General features: G+C 40.6%; 2 protein-coding genes across 2 annotated transcripts in view; one reads left to right on the top strand and one right to left on the bottom strand.

Annotated features, from left to right (window-relative positions):
* Positions 1-2,198: 2,198 nt before the first annotated feature.
* serping1 (serpin peptidase inhibitor, clade G (C1 inhibitor), member 1) lies at positions 2,199-9,024 on the top strand. The gene is made up of 11 exons (XM_085409863.1): positions 2,199-2,335; positions 2,653-2,700; positions 2,820-2,931; positions 3,025-3,174; positions 3,279-3,578; positions 3,706-3,927; positions 4,992-5,135; positions 5,219-5,422; positions 5,500-5,639; positions 7,148-7,370; positions 7,621-9,024. The coding sequence occupies exons 2-11, from the start codon at positions 2,653-2,655 to the stop codon at positions 7,866-7,868; spliced, it is 1,791 nt and encodes a 596-aa protein (XP_085265989.1). The 5' UTR covers positions 2,199-2,335; the 3' UTR covers positions 7,869-9,024.
* A 1,314-nt stretch (positions 9,025-10,338) lies between these two features.
* The window catches only part of doc2g (double C2-like domains, gamma), a 35,291-nt gene continuing 25,047 nt past the window's right edge, over positions 10,339-20,582 (bottom strand). Inside the window, exons 9-11 of the mRNA XM_085409864.1 lie at positions 18,044-18,125; positions 17,706-17,802; positions 10,339-10,923 (exon numbers count right to left, since the gene is read on the bottom strand). Coding sequence (XP_085265990.1) covers positions 10,784-10,923; positions 17,706-17,802; positions 18,044-18,125 — 319 coding nt within the window. The 3' untranslated portion in view covers positions 10,339-10,783. The remainder of the gene's footprint in view (positions 10,924-17,705; positions 17,803-18,043; positions 18,126-20,582) is intronic.

Raw genomic sequence — 20,582 nt, 5'->3', positions numbered from 1 at the left:
CTAAATAATGTCAATTAAAGAGCTGGAATCTATTTTGTGCGTTTTTATCTTTTGCTTTTAATCAAACAGCATTCCAGCTTTTCATTTACTGGAGTTTTAGTGTATTTTGTTTTAACATATTCAATATTCATTAGCAGTGCACTTAAGAACTGATAACAACAAATCAGCTAAATTAATGTATTCTCCATTTGGATATAAACACACATATAGATTTACTGGATCTTTGTATTTACATGCATAATAAATTTGGTAAAGCTGCCTCTTCTCCCATAACTAGAATGATTTTTTTTAAAGGCTCTAAGGAAGTATTTATTTTTATATATAACTTGCTTTGAAATGTCTCCAGTTATGGGTATGCTGATGAAGAGGAAAACCAGTTGAGATAGTCGACACACTACAGTGAAAAATTAATATTTCACAGGACTTGATGCTGTCCAACGCATTCAGGTGTGTGTTAATGCAATGCCATATTCCCTCAAGTATTAGTCATCTCAGCAAATCACCTAAGGCCAAACTGTGTGATGCTCAGAGAAACTGCAAAATACTGCACGTCTTAGTTCATAAAAATACAATAAGACAAAGACTCAACAACAAAGGTTTGCCAGGAGAAAGCCTCTTTTCTCTAAAAATAACATGGTAGCATCTGAACAAACAACAAAACGCACGCGACATTATCCTTTGCACAGATTAAACCAAAGCAGAGATGTTTGGCCATAATGCACAGAGACACATTTGTTGAATCCCAAACACAGCATAGCAGCACAAGTACCTCATACCAGCTGTAAAGCACAGTCGTGGTGAGGTGATGATTTGGGCTTGGGTATGGACACTTTGAAGCCACTGAGTTGGCCATTTAACTCCTCTGTACACCAGAGTCAAATGTGAGGCAGTCTCTTTGGCACCTAAAGTCCAAACTGGGTTATGCAACAAGCAAGTCTACAACAGAAATGCTGAAAAAGACAAGAAATCTTATTCTTATTGAAATGCTGTGGTGAGACCTTAAAAGCACTGTAAACATACGAGTGCCTATAAACCTCAATGAACGAAAGGGACTTTGTAAAGAAGAGTGGGTCAAAATTCCTCCACAACAATGTGAGAAACTGATAGTTATACAGAAATTGTGGTTCTACAAGCTAAACTGAATCATGGGGTGTACGATTTTTTCACAGTACTCTGTGCAGGATTGCATAGAGTACTGTGAAAGCTGCCTTTGTTACATGACTGTAAAAGATGCAAGAGAGCCAGTTTCCAAAAATGGTAACACTTAACTGTAACCGATTTTATTGGCAGTTTTGTTGGGTTTTTTGTATGTATGTTTATTTGTTTTAAAATGATTTTCATATTTTATGTGTTGGGTAACATCCCAATCCCAAATAAATTAAAAATTATATCTCAGCAAAAAACAACAACAAACAAACAAACACTTGTTCATTCATTCAAAACCAAGCACAAGAAAATCCAATAAATAATAATACAAAAAATTTGATTAGGAAATAAAAGTAATGTAGAGAACCGTTGAGTAAACTATGCTTCAGATTAGGTACACCACCTATACCAGGTTTATCTATATTAATGAAATAGCAGTTGTTGTTGTTGTTTTTGTTTTTCCACTGATATTATATGAGGTTTTTGTGGCTCCATGTTGTGGTGCTTTGCACCTGAGAGGATCCACAAATCTTTCTGCGGTTGTGTTTAGAAGGACATGTAAAAAACAATCTGCCAAATCAAACATGCAGAGCTGCCCACCGTCTCACCCCTTTGAGAATTAGGAAGCAACCGAAAAAAACTTTAAAGTCGTTCTGTTGTAAGATGTTTCTACACAAATAGTAAGTAAAGTAAAGATGTCGCCTGCCAGTTAGGACAAGCTGGGTTTTTACTTTTTTATGTCCTTGTTTCTCTACCCACCACAACCTTCAGCAAACTAACATAAAAGGGAGTGAAACTGTCTGTCTTCCCCCATAATACCCGTGTTTCATTTTTCTTAGCTGAGATGATGTGTTTTGCAAATTCTGCACTAAAGCACTGATACTAGAAGTAATGAAATTTATTTGAAATTATGTTTGAAGGTGAAATAAACACTGAAATTTGAATATTTTCACTTAGTACCTGTTGCCAACATGTGAAATCATGTGATTTCCAACAAGTCAGAAGACTTGCATTATGCAAACAAACATCTCTAAACCAACAATCACAGATTAGTCATTGTTGGTTGCAGTTCAGGCGAGCAGATAGTAAGAGCTGCTGGTTGCAGTGGACACTGGTTCAATGTCAGAGAAACCTTACTGACAAATACTCGTATCAGGACCGAATCTGGACGCACAGAAATTCAAGAGCTGTAAGTTATGTATTTGCATGTGTGTGTGTGTGTGTGTGTGTGTGTGTGTGTGTGTGTGTGTGTGTGTACGACTAACCCAACTCGAATATGTTCAGCTACTTCCTAAAATATGTAAACATATCTGACATGAACAGGAAAATGTGCATATGTGTCTTTTGATTTTTGGAAATCTAACGAGGCAGTGAAATCCTTGTAATTACAACAGTTTAAGAAACTTTGAATGCAGACTGATATCACTACTTCACAGACTGCGCCACATATTGATCTCTCCTCCGGCTTGGTGCCACATTAATTTTGAAATCCTCTCTCGTTTGCAGATGGGACAAAAGGCCACACTTTGCTTCCTCCTGCAGCTCATTTTTGAGGTAAATCTGAAGTAGTGCAGGACAATATCTTTACTAATCCACAGAAACTTAAATGGCAGGTGTTTTGTCTCTTAAATTTGTAAAGGTTTCATTTGATGTCTTTCTTTCCTCCTGGTCAGCTGTCATCATGCACACAAATCAGGGTGATACCTGACTCTACGCTGGAGCTTCCCTGTCTCCCAGCAAATAATCACTTCATCGGAGTGGAAGCAATCACATGGAAATTCAATGGTTTTAAACGGCTTCTGTTTTTAGTGTGATGCAAATTTTTGCTGCTTTTATGTACATATATGTATATAACACATGGCCTTCTTTAAACTACAGGTGCCATCCTGCTTCAAAACTATCAGCCCGTCGCTTCAGACTTTTCCCTCCGCTTTCAGTCTGTCACTAAAACCAAAGAGGGCACGTACGAGTGTCTGTTAAAGGGGAGCGATATGGAAATAGTACGAAGGTTTGACGTCATAGTTGATGGTGAGACTCTTTCGTCATCATACGACCACTTTTAATTTTACAGTTAGTGGAGCAACGAACAATAAAGTGTTTGCTGTTTGTCTGCTTTTTGTTTCTTTTTGCAGAATTCACTGACTATCAAATGAAAGTATTTACAAAGTCAGATGTTAAACTCCCTTGCAATATCCCAAGTTCCAGAGAAGTCAGCGCCAATGCACTGTGGTTCAAAGAAAGTGCAAACGGAAGAATAAAGTTGAATCTTGACGATGACTCCGCAGATGATAATAAAAAAATAGAGCTGATTTTTCCACTAGACCACGATCAGAGCATCATGGTCATAAACGCTGGCATGGAGGATGCTGGTATTTATGAATGTGAACTGGATGATGGAAAAAAGCTGAGCTCTATAAACCTTACTGTGGAAGGTAGGGGGCTTGTCAAATTTAATAGAGATTTAATAGATTTAATGATTTCCACTGCGCGTTGAGTCAGTAAGGGGGGGGAAAGGATCGATTAGTTGCATAAAACATTTTTATTTATGATTTGTTTCAGTTTTAGCTCCTCCTACAGCTCTTCCTCACACATGCCAAGGCTCCACCTCACCATGGGAGCCCTGCCCGGAGGAGAACAGCCGCACAGCAGAACCCATACTGAAGGAGTCCATGACAGAGTTTTCAATGAAGCTGTATTATTATCTCAGAGAAATATATCCTTCTGGCAACATGCTCTTCTCTCCTGTCAGCATCGGTGGGGTGCTCTCCCATTTGTTGTTAGGTACGAAAAGAGAGGCGAGTCGCTATTTTAATGTAATCACGTTGCAAATGTTTAGCATTCATCATGTTCTCCAGTGAATCCTTTAAAGTTTTCCAGTTTCATGCATCACCATGTTAAATTTGAGATAAACCAACCAGATAAACCTGCAGGTAAAAAGTTAAGATACCGTTTTATGTTTCAGTTCGGCAGAATTTTAGAGGGTGAATTAATACAGTAATGAACAAAGCTAAAGAAATAACAGGTTACAGGTTGATATTAAGTTCCTCTTCCAAAAAAAATTCTGTTTCTGAACTGGTCTGGCTTTCGTTAGGTATTATTGGTTAACGTCTTATGTGGTTAGCTCTGTGATAGACCTTTCCAGGATGTGCCCAGCTTTTAGCCCTATGACAGCTGAAGAAAACGAGTAGAAGATGATCGATGATTGGAAATGAACTGAATGGATGTTTTGAAGTGTAACTCAAAAATAGAAATGATGCTGTGATCATACAGCACTGCAATCTTCTGTGAATGTCCTGGACTTACAATGTTTCTGAGCTCATCAGCGTAACTAGTGAAACTGTTTATTTGACCACTCCTAATATTCCCGCTCTCTCCCTGTGTTGGAGAGTGTTTTATATATGAAGCCTAAGGATGGCCCGTTTTTCTTCTATTATGTCTTTTGACCAGATGTTATGAGTTAAAAAAAAAAAAAGCTTCCAAATGTAAATGTTGCACCTGAAATAATCTTCAGATCTTTCACCTGCTGAATTTATTAAGAAATAACAACAACAAAAAAAAAAAAGCTCACAGCTGTCCACAGCACAGTGCATTTTCCCATTACATTTAAGACATTTAGAGGGCTGTGTAAAGGTCATGCCATATTTTTTTCTTAAACTAAAGGAGCCCCTGGAGTAAATGTTTCAAATAACTGTGACTTAAAAATGTTTTGGTACACAGCTAAAAAGACAAAAAATACACCAGTGTCTCAAAAATCTATGGATTCAACTGTATTTTTAAAATCAAACATGGCTTGCAGCTTCCTATAATGTACTAAACGTATTGTTATTGTCTAATTGTACCTTCAGGTGCAAGGAACGATACCCGTAAGGCCATTGAGAGCGCTATCTGCGTGCCTCACGACTTCCACTGCGTTCACTCCCAGATGAAGAAGCTGAGAGAGAAGCTGGCCGGCTCCCTGCTGATGGCCTCTCAGATCTACTATAATTCACGTATTACTATCACAGTGTGAAGTATATCACAGAGCAGAAAATCACAGAGATAAAATGATTTCTATTTCGGCTCTCCTCCTTAGACATGAATCTGAGTGAGTCCTTTACCGACCAGTCGATCCAGTTTTATGATGCGGAGCCCACAAAGCTGCTGAATACCACTGAGGAAAACACACAGATGATCAACAGCTGGGTGGCAGAAAAGACCCAAAATAAAATCACAAAGTTGCTTGACTTTGTCCCACAAAGTTCACAGCTGATCCTGCTCAACGCCGTCTCCTTCAGCGGTCAGTAAACTGTGCGCACACCTTCTGCACATTTCAAAAATGTGGAGACTGATAAACTGTGTTTACATGTGTTTTAGGTCAGTGGAAGGTCAAGTTTAACCCAAACAATAAAAAAGGATATTTCACAAAATTTAATGGTGATGTGGTAACGGTGCCTCTTCTCTATCATGACAAGTACATGGCAACTATGATGTATGATCCTCACCTAAAGGCACAGGTAAGGAACAAACCACCAACTGACACTTTTCACAGCAATATGTGTCTAAATCCTACACAGACCTTTCTGCCACAGGCAACAGAAGTGACATCCTGTCTTCATCGATTCCTACAGGAAACATGCGTGTTATGTTTCTTTAATGTTGAGCTTTTCATCTTTAATGCACATCTAAACTGCTCTACTAACTCACAAAACATACAGTTTGAACAGTAGCTTTATGTTTAAATTTCATCTGTCATTTTACGGTTATTTTAATTTTATATCACAATTACTATGCAGTTTATTCCTGTATAAGTAAATATGCTAAAATACTTCAGATCTATAGCATTCAATTTCCTGTTCCCCAAAGGGTCAGTTTCTTGTCTCTAGTCTTGTCTCTTGAGCTATGACAGGTATCAGAGTCGTAACCAGAATCCAGCATCTGATAGTCCATGATTCCGGCGACCTGCAGTCCTGTGCAAAAGTCTTGAGCCACCTCTCCTTTCCTTATATTTTACTTCCAAGGAACCAGACGGTATCATTTTTTAAAGTGGTCTGCAGCTCTCCAGGCTTTCTGAAGGTCCCTTTATAGTTTTTCTTTGGACATCGGTTGCTTTTTCTTTCACTCATTTTCAGTCCAGGCCTGTGTAACTGACCATTTTCATAAGAATGCTATTACTACAAAAATGGGAAAAGTTTTTTTGTTCCTCAAGCCATTTAACACTGACCATTGAAATGAACAAACAAGTAAAGAAACAATTTTAAATTCTATCTTCAGGCACAAACACAATTTGTATATTTTTTTTGTTGACTCTATGCAAAATAACAAAGATAACACAGTTATAAGAGCATTAAATAGTATTTTTGCACCAACAAGGTGATTCTAAAAAAGCTTTTATCTAAAGGGTTGGTGTATTTCAGCATGCTGTGCAGTGTGCCCTTAAAAAAAAAGAGGAAAATGGACAAGTGGAAGACCAAAAAACAAAAGCTATCTATGTTTCCTCAGAGAGTTCAGGCTGTGTTGAAGAATAAAAGCAGATTTTGACTTTCAGGCACGTTAGAATTGTACAAACTCAGTTTTTGTCATATATATCATATTTTCATTATATTGCTAAACATTTTCCAAGGAAAATGAGCGATGGCTCAAGACTTTTGCACAACAGTAGATATCTTTAAGTTGATAAACACGTCGGTGGCCTCAGTGCACCGTGGTTTTGCTCAGATGAGTTAGAGAGTCAACAGTTACTAAATTTACTGCACCACTGGTGCATTTTCTTTTTTCACTCCTTACAAAACAATACACAGAGAATATTTCCATCTCATGGACAACCAGATGACTTAAACAAAGTTAATGCCAGCCAAACAGTTACAGGCACTGATACTATCATGCGTATTACGATGATGAGATACATTTTTTTACATCTCAGGTTTATTTTAAATGCCAGTGGTAAAAACAGATGGTCTCATAATGATCTCTTTTGTCACTTATTAACACTTCCAGTATTTTTTTAATCTTTTTTGGCCAACAGGTGGCGAGGTTTGCCCTCACAGGAGACAGCAGTCTTTACATCCTGCTGCCTTCCACCAACACAGAGGCAAAGCTGCAGGAGATCGAGCAGAAGATGACCGACAGGACTGTGGTTCAAATGATACAAAACATGAAAACAGCATCTCCTCAGCATATTGAGGTCACTCTGCCCAAAATCAAACTGAATTTCCAGCCGGAAATGAACACGCTTATCAAGAAACTAGGTTGGTTCATCTTCTGTGCTCTCTTCTCTTTCCAACCCAACATCTGACCTTTTTTTGTATTACCAAAAATAAACACCACCCATGCCTTCATCCTGTGCAGTTTAGCTAGCAGTAAACATTAGGTTCCCATTTATGAAATATGTCTCTACGTTTGCTTTTTGATCTCAAAGCATCTCCACCACATGCTTGGCTCTCTTACCTGCTTTCACCCTCACTACTACCTTTTCTGTACTTTTCACTCCCTTTCCAGGACTGTCAGTGCTTTACGAGGGTGCCGACCTGTGTGGCCTCTACCCTCAGGAGAAACTGTTCCTGGACGACGCCAAACACAGAGCCTTCCTCGCACTGACCGAACAAGGAGTGGAGGCCGGCGCTGTCACCACCTTGTCGTTCTCCCGCTCCTTCCCTTCCTTCTCAGCCCTGCGGCCTTTCATCATGCTGCTGTGGAGTGACCACACCAATGTGCCGCTCTTTATTGGCAGGTTGACCGAGCCGTGAGAGGAGAACATAACGAGGGATGGGGAGTAAAATGTGCAGGAAACGACAGGCAATGTTTAACAAAGGCTGCTTTGCTGCTGTGTTTGAAGTAATTTGAAGAATTTTTCTGAAAATTCAGTTGTTAAGAATCAATATTGCTTTAAATAGTCTAGTTACTAAAGTGAGCAGTGACTTGTGGATTTGGATTATCTTCCGAGATGATGATAAATAAACACATATCTACACAACACACATGGTGCTTATCTTATGTTCTTGAAGAATCACATGTTCAAAGGAGGACAGACGCCCACTGATACAGCTCTGATTTATTTTGAGAAGTACTTACACAAACCCACCACAGGATGGCAGCCATACTGTGTGATTGACATGGACAGTGAATACACAGGGACTGCAACAGTGATTTTCCCATCTCATTCCCTCCTCAGCCCTCCCACATCATCACCACTGATAATAATTCAAGGAAGACGAGTGTCAAAATCGGCGACAGTAAAGGTTTTTTGTTCGTTAAAGCGAGAGCTTGCTCGGAAAAGCGAAGCGAACTGAGCAAAAAAGATACCCTGAATCGTCGTATTCACAAACAAATACACAGATGGCGAGGAGTCTGAATGCATGGCACGTCGGCATTCAGAACGATCAGCTAAGGTTGCACTCTATTATACAAGCTGATGGGGATTGCTAAACATGCAGCTGTACTGCAGATTGAAATGATTACATAAGCAAAGCAGGGTCAATAGACAAAGAGTCAGAAAATTCAGTGACTGTAAACAAAACGAACAGATCCAGAGACGGAAACAAATAACCACCCAGCCAGAAATGTGAACTCTATTTGATCACTGCCAACCAGAAATGTATCCTTAATGCCTGGATAATACGATAATGTTGTTTTGGTTTGATTATCTCACTGCTGACGTGCTGGGAGTCTCAATGTGCATAGACAGAGTGCAGAATAAACCTACCACCCTTTTCTAAATCTTACTGAATGAAAATATCCTGAAGCCTAAAAGTGTTTTTTATTAGTGTCCAAGCCCTTTATTCTTATCCTAATCCAACTTTGGAGGATCTACTCTCTCTCTCTCTTTTTTTTTTTGTTTTTTTTGCTGTCAGCAATCAGACATTCACAAGGTTATCGAAGGACACCAAGAATATGAGCAGCCAGATCGATTCAACAGTTAGAAAACTCCCCGAGGCCACTGACCCACCGTGCATGTGCTTCTCTGAACAAGTGTATGGCCAGAGCTGCTGTGACAGATGAACCAGGGGACGACATCTGATATCCTGGCAGGCATGTAGATAAGTTTTATATATATGAAAATGCTGAAATGTGCACAAAGATCCACGGCATGCATGCAGCCCGATGAAAATGGGATCTTATTGTTGTTGGATCTGTGCGTTTCCACTGACCCTGAAGGATGTAATCCCCCTTTACACCGAGAGGTTAAATTATAGGAAGGCTCTTGTACCAAAAGCAAAGTTGTATCTGAACAGGAATTCCTGTGTTTAATAGACGTGTAGATGATTTAGAAGAGACCTGATATTTAACAGGTCAAAAATAACGGGACAATCAGACGAAACACTGACTCCGTCTGATGGCTGATCTCACCTTCAGCCAGATGTCTTCTACCAATATCGAATGTCTGAGGTCGTGCAGATGTGGGTTAGGGAACCTTTTCGAGCTGTTTATAAAAATCAGATAACCGAACTAATCAAATTCCTGTATCTTTAAATTCAAAATATGTGACACCGCACTGACGAAAGAAGATGTTGCATAACTGGTGTTTCTGTTGGAGCAAAAATTACATCAGAAATGCTGCAACACAGTGCAGGATACTCTGAAAGACATCGTTTTGCCTGCTGTGGACACAGCTTTGGGCTTTCATCAGACAGGAGCAGTCAAAGGTTACGCACCACAGTATTTGCCTTTCTTAAAGTTGCTCTTTTGGCTTTCTGGCAGTGGGAGACAGAGATAGCAAAGGCCTGGAACAAGTGGCCAGGCGCACTCGCACCACTGAGGCCTGCGGTGGTAACAGAGGATTTCTCTCTTTTGTCCTTTTTTAAAAAACATTCCCTCGCACCTCTGCGCTTCTGAATTCGGATGGAGACGTTTTGAATGGGGCATGACGTGAATACAGATTAACAGACGCTGCACAGGCAGAAAAAGCAGGCACTCATAGTCTCACAGCCTTCACGCACGCGCACATTTTGACACATTATCGTCTCATGTGAAGGTGGATAAAACACCACTGTCACCAGAAGACAATGAAAATACATAAAAACAATGAAAAGGTAAAGGTAGAAATCCACCGAACGGATCTTTTTGTGCTTTATAATACGGTGTGTTGTTTTGCATTAGATAGACATCCACGAAGATAAGAGACTTCTCACGACAATCATCCTTTCGTAACATCCCTCCCCCGCTCCTGCATCTGCGTACCACATAATGAGTCACAAAGGGTGCACATACTGTCAGGTACTTTCACTGAATGAATTTTGAGTGCATTAGTCTCAAATCTGGTCATTATGCATAAAATTTGAATGGACATGAGCAACTTCTACAATACAGTACGGTCTAAAGCACAATTTAGTGAGCTTTGTTTTGTTACGTCAACACTTTAATGAGGACATTGTCACAATTTGGTTTACCTTGGAAAAGAAAAGTATTCAGATTACACCTTATTACCATCACTAATATTAGTATGAATATCATATACTAATACTCTGCGCCGTATTTATTGGCAATATGAGACAGATTTTAATCAGTATTGTTATTGCATGTTTTATCCTTTGTTCTTATTTCTTCCTTACTCACATTCTGTTATCGGCCATCGTTCAGTGAGACATAAATGTGTGTGTGTGTGGTATAGTGCATTTGCATGTGTGTGCATTTATGCGTTTGTATCATGAATATCTTGTATAATCTAGTCCGGTTTGTCACTGCTTGGGGCTCCTTGCTGCGTGAGCGTATGCCAGTACTCGACTTTCTTCCCTTTGTTTTTGAGACACTCGAACCAGTGTCTGAGTCTCTCTCCGCTCGCATTGATGCCCAGCTCCACTCCTCCTGCAAACACAGAGAGAGAGAAGCAGAGGAAACAGAGAGGAGTCAAGAGGCGAAGGAAAACTTGTTTGCTGGTGAGGACGATAAAAGGAGACAAAAACTGGGAGGAGGTGAAGATGACTAATAAGGAAACAAAATAACTAACAAACTAAAGAAAGAAAAATTTGAGTTTGCTTTTCATTTTTTTTAAAATACTCTTTATGAATCTGAAATTCCTGATCCTTTTAGCATAGCTATCAGAGGGAAAACAATCACAACACTCACTTATGTGAAATGTTTGCAGGGACCAAAGAATGGTCCAGATCTTTCTAAAGAGCCCCCAAAAATCTGGGAAATACTGGATCATCCTTACCAATGCACTGTACATTATCCTGGGACCTTACAAAACATTATCTTTACAGTTTAAGTAACACATTTCTCATGAATTGGAGTGGCAGTGTAGAGTGGAATATAATCAAGTTCAGTACCTCAAAATTGGTACATTAGTACAAGGCGTGTTTAAAGATTGATTGAATCTACCAACAAAAAGCAAAAAAACAAAGCATCTCTGCTTTAAATTTTACCCCTGTCTGCTCCTAGATCTTCTCCTTGTGAAGCACTGTGAGCATTAAGGCACATCTGCTATGCTTGGACTGCTCCCCAGAAGTTCCAAACATAACGAGAGTTAATTGTCCAGTTTTAGCGGTCATTATTGGGGAAGCCTGCAGACTCCAAGCTTGAAGAAGGGGCATTAGTTAGGAGCACAAGCAGGAGCATATGCTCACAGCTTTATCAACTCTTTCAGGGTTTTGCATTGTGAATTTGCTCCAAAGGAGTCCAACTGGACCACAATTTGTGTCCCGAGGCTTCAAAAGAAGAACCATAACTGCACACAGCTTTAGTTATGGAGCTCGCCCTCGTGCCACCATCCACCTACCAGTGCTGGGTAATCACATTACAGTTTTCTTCAAAGTAACGTGAACTGTGATGAATTCAATAATTACACCTACTGTAATACTGTTACAGATGTTAGTGATTAATGATCATCAAATGCGACTTTTTCCTCCTAAACATTTCCCTAATCAGCTGATTTCAGTTGGGCAGGGAGTGGACTGCAGCCTTTGAGAGGTGGCATATGGATGTTGCTTTTATTTTTATTTTTTATTGCATGATAAGAACAATAGCCTGATCGTAAAGTGCAGATTGCATCCAGGACAGAAGCAGCTACCCATTGCTTGTGATAAGAGAGCCAATGCTCTCTGTACAGACAGCATGCTAACACAAAGCTAGCCAAGAACACAGAGTGAAGTGTAGGGATGGGAACTGATAAGAATTCAGTGCTGCCGATTCCATTACTGATTCTCCTATTGAGTTCTCACTGGCTCTGCTTTGAGAGTGACCACCATCGCTAAGCAGCATGTCATAAATGCTACATTTATGCAAATTTCTCTGTAAAACGACCTGAAACACACTGTCTCATAATTACCATTTAACAATATAAACTGAGGCTACACACCAACACAAATGCCAATCCTAACGAGGACACACATGTGATCTTTCTCTTAGTGTTTAGGTATGAACACAAAGTTAACAGCACAAAGCAAAGATGAGAACCAGCACAGAGACTTTCAAGTGATTCTACTGTAGAAACATGAACAGGTGGAAAGGAAAGCTGCAGCCTGACCGATCATCAGTTTGTTACCTGTTGAATTTAGGGTCTGGCTGCTTGGCTGGGGTCAGCATTCACTCAGCTTTATCACCACTCTGGGTTCTTGGCTAGCTTAGCGTTAGCATGCTGTCTACAGGATGCAGTTTGGACTTTATCATTGTGCTCTTGTCCATTTGTACAATACAAATAATGCTAATCTCCATATCCACTCTACACACTATTTTCCACCTCCTGAACATTAACTGAAATCACCTGATTGTAGCTCAAGTGCAACTGAAAAGATAAGTTGATAGGCAATGACTGATCAATACTGATTGATAGGAGAGCACACTAATAATCCCCGTCCCTAGTGAAGTTAAAGCTGAGTGTATGTATGCTGCCCCCCAGCACAGCAGCCAGAGCAAAAACAGCAATGATCAGTCAGTCTTGCAGGACTTTTGTCTTATGTTCTAACAGAACACCACTGTGGCGATTGCTGTAAAGTGTTTTTGGGGTTGTTGACTTTGTACTCATATTTAAACACTAAAAGAAAGGTCTCTGGTGTCCTTATTGAGACAGGAATCTGTGTCAGTGTTTAGAAGGTAAAATGCATCTCATGCTATGCTAAATGAGTAACACAAGAGTAATGTAATTACTGAGTATTTCAACTAGTTTTTTCTCCAAGGACTGATTAATGCATTACTTTTAAAAAAGTGACAAATACCTTCTTCTGAGTAGTAACCCCAACATGGCCACTAGCATGACCACACACATAGCACAATCATCGTAGCTCTGAGATCCAGCTTCTAAATGTGATCATCCTTCCTAAAATATAATTAAAAGTGTGAGGAAGGAAGGGAATCCAGTGTGGGATAGAGATGAGCAATTGCAGATCATAGTTAGACTTCCAGGAAGCAAGTCGAGGAACACTCAGGGCGAATCATAACTACATGACCTTAAGAACAGCAGCAATATTAATAAATGTATGTTTTCTGTGAAGAAGTGCAAATCAGTTGTTGTTGGGGTTTTTTGTTTTTTAACTTTGTTGTTAAAAAGTAATCTTTAATAATATTTAATTAGGAACAGCCAACAATGCATTATATTAAAATTTATGTAAATATCTTTATTTGCTGCCAGACTGTCATGTAAGGACAGAAGGAAGCAAAAAGGCCTTCATGTCAAATTTTCCCTGACGGAGAGAAAGAGAAATTTAAGGTAGCTGGAAAATAACAATAAATTGAAATTTTGATGACTGATTTTACAAGAATTGGATGCGCTGGGAATAAACAAGTGGAGAAACAAGAAATACTTCAAGTGAGGTAATGGAGCCACTGGAGGAGGAGCGCAACGTATGATAAAGCTGCACACAGCTGTCACGCTGGGGATACAAAGTCTTTCTCTTGGCTGTGATTGCATAAGAGTGCCTCAGAAACTGACAGCCATGAGCAAACAAAGCTCGGTTTTTGATCTACGCCTTTTCTGAGCACGGGACCGAGCGTCGCCTGAGACGCTGCTGCTGGGAGGAGAAGAGGAGCGATCTACAGATCATCCCTCGCTTTCCTCTCACAGAATCATGCAACTTGTAGAACAGGTCTAAACCTGTTGACAGAGTTTCGATAGGATAATCACGCACAACACTTTGTCAGTTTCGCTGCACGCCCCCGCAGCACTCCCACCACCTCCCAACAGTGATCGATGGAGTGTTCCCCGGGCCCGCTGGCTGATAGTGACAAACGAATGGCCAGCCATCCTGACACACACTGGGGGACAGAAGAAGGATGAGGAACTGGAGCCGGGGGGAGACGTGGCGGCTGACGCACAGGCTGGTGGGCTGGTGCGTGCCAAAACTCGCATGGTTTTACCCCTGCTCTCTCCTCACTTCTCCTCCGCTGCAGATCCCTCTCATTAAACCCCACCAGCGGATGAATAACTGCTTGTGGTGAACCAAGCATTTAGCAGAGCCATAGATCTGAAAGAATCAATAGGCGTCAAAGTTCCTACTGAAACACTGAACTGCATCTGAATTTCTCTGTTCCACACAACTTTCCAATCCTTTTATGGGTGGAGGCGTGTCCAGCAGTGTTTTTGGGCCATCAGATCAACAGTTTTACAAACACCAACCTATTAATGTTCGATCACTCAAAGTCCCTCACAGGACTGACACCTGTAGGTGAACACGAGTAGGTGAAGGTAAATTAAGGTAAATAAGTGTTTAAAAGAGAAACCATTAAGACTTGCTGTATATTAAATTACATTTGACTTTTTAAGCAAGCATGTCGCATAGCTTTATATGTTAAATATTAAGCTTATTAATTTGGGTAACCTGATCTTATCCCTCATAAACATCAAGCAATAATTAAAGTCTTTTTTTTGTATGTGTATACATTCAAAGCTCTCGACTTCCACAGTTTTAAATGCAACATGTTCAAATACAACACATTTTAAATGAAAAGCACTAAGGGAAGCACAGATGGCTTTAAAATTTCTAAAGGACACTTTTTACCTGCCCTCAAAATTTGAACTGGAGCTTGATTTGATGGCAGCGCAGTAACTGGATTCATGGGTTTCTGTCTGTGCAGTTGTGGCATCATTACATTGCAATAAACATAAAGTCTCTTGCGATTTGGCATCGTGATTAAAACCAAGATTGAACTGAATCGGAGATATCAGACTTGGAACACAGTCCCACTGTTTTGAGACTGTGCTCGCGTGGCCTTTTCATCAACTCTTTATCCGCTTTTTTAGCTTTGAGACTTGACTTTGAAGGGAACCGATTGGAAACAGCTCAGAGGTTTAGATTTGGCTCATGGTGAAGATGAAATTTCCCAACTCTCTTCATGCGCATGTTGCTCCCTCAGTTTATCCATTCGATTCATTGCTTGAGTTTACTCACCTCTGTGATGTGACATCCTCTACATACAGTGGCTTGCAATAGTATTCGGCCCCCTTGAACTTTTCCACATTTTGTCACATTACAGCCACAAACATGAATCAATTTTATTGGAATTCCACGTGAAAGACCAACACAAAGTGGTGTACAGGTGAGAAGTGGAACGAAAATCATACATGATTCCAAACATTTATACAAATAAATAACTGCAAAGTGGGGTGTGCATAATTATTCAGCCCCCTTTGGTCTGAGTGCAGTCAGTTGCCCATAGACATTGCCTGATGAGTGCTAATGACTAAATAGAGTGCACCTGTGTGTAATCTAATGTCAGTACAAATACAGCTGCTCTGTGACGACCTCAGAGGTTGTCTAAGAGAATATTAGGAGCAACAACACCATGAAGTCCAAAGAACTCACGAGACAGGTCATGGATAAAGTTATTGAGAAATTTAAAGCAGGCTTAGGCTACAAAAAGATTTCCCAAGCCTTGAACATCCCACTATTAGTCGTGCACTGCACAAAGTTGGCCTTTATGGAAGAGTGGCAAGAAGAAAGTCATTGTTAAAAGAAAACCATAAGAATTCCCGTTTGCAGTTTGCCACAAGCCATGTGGGGGACACAGCAAACAGGAAGAAGGTGCTCTGGTCAGATGAGACCAAAATGGAACTTTTTGGCCAAAATGCAAAACGCTATGTGTGGTGGAAAACTAACACTGCACATCACTCTGAACACACTCTGTCAAATATGGTGGTGGCAGTATCATGCCCTGGGGGTGCTTCTCTTCAGCAGGGACAGGGAAGCTGGTCAGAGTTGATGGGAAGATGGATGGAGCCAAATACAGGGCAACCTTGGAAGAAAACCTGTTGGAGTCTGCAAAAGACGTGAGACTGGGGCGGAGGTTTACCTTCCAGCAGGACAACGACCCTAAACATAAAGCCAGGGCAGCAATGGAACGGTTTAAAACAAAACATGTCCATGTGTTAGAATGGCCCAGTCAAAGTCCAGATCTAAATCCAATCGAGAATCTGTGGCAAGATCTGAAAACTGCTGTTCACAAACGCTGTCCATCTAACCTGACTGAGCTGGAGCTGTTTTGCAAAGAAGAATGGGCAAGAATTTCAGTCTGTAGATGTGCAAAGCTGGTAGAGACATACCCTAAAAGACTGGCAGCTGTAACTGCAGCAAAAGGTGGTTCTACAAAGTATTGACTCAGGGGGCTGAATAATTACACACACCCCACTTTGCAGTTATTTGTTTGTAAAAAATGTTTGGAATCATGTATGATTTTCGTTCCACTTCTCACCTGTACACCACTTTGTGTTGGTCTTTCACGTGGAATTCCAATAAAACTGATTCATGTTTGTGGCTGTAATGTGACAAAATGTGGAAAAGTTGCAATACTTTTGCAAGCCACTGTATTCTGCTACGACAGTAAGCCTGTTTTCTAATGGTAACGCTTACAGAAGACCACTGCACTGGAACTATGCTTGCTCGACCTCTTTATCAACTGTTTTTCTCCATCTCTCCTTTTTTTTTGTTTCTGTGTCATTTTTCTCTCAGACCCAATTAACATCATGGGCAGGCTGCTGTAGCTAAACCTGTAATGATAATGGTCGGGGAAATGGTTGTTATCTGGGGCTGTGTGTGGATCTGATGGCCTTTTCCCCCAGCAGGGCTTATAAGTCATTGGGTTTATCTAAACAGGGGGTGTCTCCCTTCAGCCTACCGTCTCTCCCACACACAAACACACACGTGCGCACACTCGCGCACACTCACATTAGACAAAGTAAAATGCTTTGATCTGAAGGCCTCCGAGCTCATAGGGTGGTAATCCATTCTCACTGTGCCTCCCTACCAGTTCTCCATCACTCCTTAAGCTCCCATGTTCTCCGTTGCTGTGATATACACACCGGGCCATGCCAAAGCTTTTTAGCAGTCTGATGAAGCTGCAACCATCTAATGTGCCAAGTCTATGAAGGATGTGGACCCAGAGAAAATCGTCTTCCTTTTTGAGTTTTCCCCTCCATTTCCTGTTCCACTCAAACTCTTCTTTGCTCGCTCAATCGTTCTCCTCAAGCCTCATAATTACTTCTCATCTCTCTAGTTTTCTTCCCCCTCTCTCTACCCACACTCAGCCTGTTTTTTTCCTCCTTCTTTTTTTATCTTTCTGCTCCGCTTTCATTTCAACAGTCTGCTACGGTCACATTCTTTGCTTTGCTGCTTTCCTCTCCACTCCTCCCCTCCACACTACAGCGTTTCTGAGCCTACCTATGAAGTCGTTGCTCATTCCCAAGTCATAGTCCCACACAGTGATCTCCAGGGTCTTCTTCGCCAGCTGGTCCAAGGATACTTCATATGAAAACTCCTGTGCAGGTGGGGTACATGAGAGCATATTTACATCAATGATTCATAAACAGGTGATTGAAAGGAACTGAATTCCTAACTCAGCACGTGTTCTGTGATACGCTGGGTGCACCTGCAGGATATGACACAGTCCCTTTAAGGTATGCTTAAATTGCCATGCTTTACATTGGGAGCTCAGTAGAGAAATCAAAGAAGTTGTTAGCTGCGGTGTGGTTAATTGCAGAGAAAGTGTGGAGCTGTACCTCATTGAATTCGGGATTGAGAGTCTTTTTCTTCACGGAAGTCTTGTATTTGGACTTTTTCCCCATATCTGGCTGTAAGACGCTGAGAAAGAGAGAGAAACCAGATAAAGACATGAATTCAGCGTGATCTTGGGGAATCAGGGAACATGCTGTACAACCCCTGGAAAACAGGCTGTCAGAAACTATTACTCAAATAGCCACGGTCAATGTCTTAGTTAATCTTTGCCTATATTTCATGAAATTCTGCTACTTGTAGGTTAGTGTTAGTGTTACTGACAAACAAATGGAAATGATCACACACATGCATATTTAGCATTGCTGTGCAGTAATTAGTGTTAGGCACAAATAGAGACAGTTTACCATCTGTCTCTAGTGGAGTGGAGACGGATGGTAAACAGATATTCTTACACCACCAGTTTTGCACAGATTAACATACAGTGATTGTATTTTGTTTGAGAAAGTGAGTGATCTCAAATGTAAAATAGGTTTGTGCAACAGAGATCTTTGAACTCCTGTCAAACAGAGCCAGAACTTCATTATCAAACCAGCTAATCCACAACTTTTTAAAATCTTTGTCCGTAAAGTTGACAGTAAAGTCTGCTGAATAGCAGAAACAAAAAGGGAGAATGAAATTTTGCAAAATGTCTTTATGAGATAACTTCAACCCAGAAGTGTTTTGAACAATGGCAGGGACAGAGAGCAGCTGAAAGAGAACGAGAAAGAGACAGAGGAGGATTGTAGACCACAGCAAGATCATAATCGTGCTGATGTTGGAGGAGTATACGCTCCAGAGAAGAGGCAACAGAAGGGTCGCTGGAGGGCAACGGGATTCATCATCAGCATAAATTCAAAGTCAAGATGTTCAGGCAGTGAGATATCACACTCTTCCAGCCTTTCACTGTCAATGACGAATCCTGGCCTGACAGCTGATGCATGCAGAGCTGGAATCAGAGCGAGTGAAGGATGGAGGGGATGCAGGTGGAGCAGGAGGAGGGGGAACTGACAGAGAGCAAGGTGGCACAAAGTTTGAATCTACTGTTGGATTCTAGTGCCTTTTAATGTAAACTTTAATGCTTATCTGTCAGCTTAGTATCTGAGTGCACTCCCTTCATCAATGCAGACCTTTTCTTTGTCAACTAGAAAGAGAAAAAAACAACAGATGCTTAAGATTTTATGATGGAGAGTTCAAATGTTGTGTCCACTAGGTGGCAGCACATCAACCACCATGACAAGGTGAATGCGTTTGTAAACTGCAGCTTGTTCAGGTTCAGCAGACAAAAAGACAACATTTACATCCCACACATCCCAAACCATTCATGGCTCTCCAGTAACTTCATTCCACAAACTCATGGTATCAAAGAAAGACATAACTGTGGGGGGTAAAAAAAACAATTTAATGTAAAATACACAACAGAATAAAAATACTATTAAGGCTTTGGATCAGATTCGTACTGATGAGTTCCAGGAATCTAAATCTGAGGTCTGTGCTTCCTCTTTGTGCTGCTTATCCAACATCTTTTTAATTTCCTCTGCTGATCCTGTTCTAGATGTAGGAAACAGGCCCATGTTCAATGGTAATAGTCACAATTTATCAAGCAAGCCTGGAATCTCTTTATTGTGGGTAAAGTAAGTTAATGTACTTCATCTTTCATAAGTTGAGATAATCTACACGGAAGCTAATAAAAAGCCAGAAACTGTGGTGTCATTTGTTTTCACTTAGTTAGGCTGCTGTAACGCGAGTGCAGGAAATAACATTATAATCTGTGCGGCCTACCCAGCAGACTGTTTGGGGTAAACATGAATGATGAATCAACATACATCCATGATGTACAGATGTTTTTATGTTCCATCATAATGCCAAATCAGAAGTCAAGACTCATCAAATAAGGCAACATTTTCCAGTCTGTTGTCCAGTTTCGGTGAGCCCAACAAAGTGACAAATGAGTGTATACAACTCAAAGTCGGTCCAGTTTCGTACATCAGATTAGCCTGACAACCAAATGCATCAGAGTCTGTCTTCTTAGAGAGAAGTTAAATATCTCTGAGCAATTCAAAATAAGTATCCCCTGGGTAACAAACTAACTGTGTGCCTATTAAAGTCCCAATTACTGTGTTGTTCCAGTAAAAGCCATCAACTTAAATGTTTCAAACAATGTATAAAGACGAGACACAGGCTCAGCTAAATGTTTAAAGCATTAAAAAGCTCATTATCGCCACAAGATGCATCCTACCTGGTGTTTACATAATAGTTTGGTTTACTTCACAAGAAATAAAAAAGAAATCTTAAAGAAACTAATGAATCAATTAAGACAGTCGGCCAAGCAAAGCATCTTTTTAACCCCCAGCACGTGAGGCGGTGAAGTGAAAGCTCGAGGACATCCGAGCCTTAGCTCTGCCGACTCACATTCTGCATACGCCTCCAAGGGCAACTCACGCGGGAGAACTCATATTTTCAGAATAACAAAACATTCTTTGACACCAACGTTCGTAATTAAGATCGGGTAAATGGAAATAAAGGCCACAAAGGAGCAACCGAACT

The sequence above is a fragment of the Rhamphochromis longiceps genome, linkage group LG6 (genome assembly GCF_057381845.1).
Source record: "Rhamphochromis longiceps isolate RC_006_pf linkage group LG6, R_longiceps_female_GT1.1, whole genome shotgun sequence".
NCBI classification, from domain to species: domain Eukaryota; kingdom Metazoa; phylum Chordata; class Actinopteri; order Cichliformes; family Cichlidae; genus Rhamphochromis; species Rhamphochromis longiceps.
This window is presented reverse-complemented; position numbering and strand designations above follow the sequence as displayed.

What these genes read in the sequence shown, in the direction of transcription:
- serping1 (XM_085409863.1), top strand. Translation starts at nt 2,653, where the DNA reads ATGGGACAAAAGGCCACACTTTGCTTCCTCCTGCAGCTCATTTTTGAG. An exon ending in TCAGATCTACTATAATTCAC is followed by an intron (nt 5,136 to 5,218) that starts GTATTACTATCA and finishes TCTCCTCCTTAG; the next exon opens with ACATGAATCTGAGTGAGTCC. An exon ending in CACGCTTATCAAGAAACTAG is followed by an intron (nt 7,371 to 7,620) that starts GTTGGTTCATCT and finishes CTCCCTTTCCAG; the next exon opens with GACTGTCAGTGCTTTACGAG.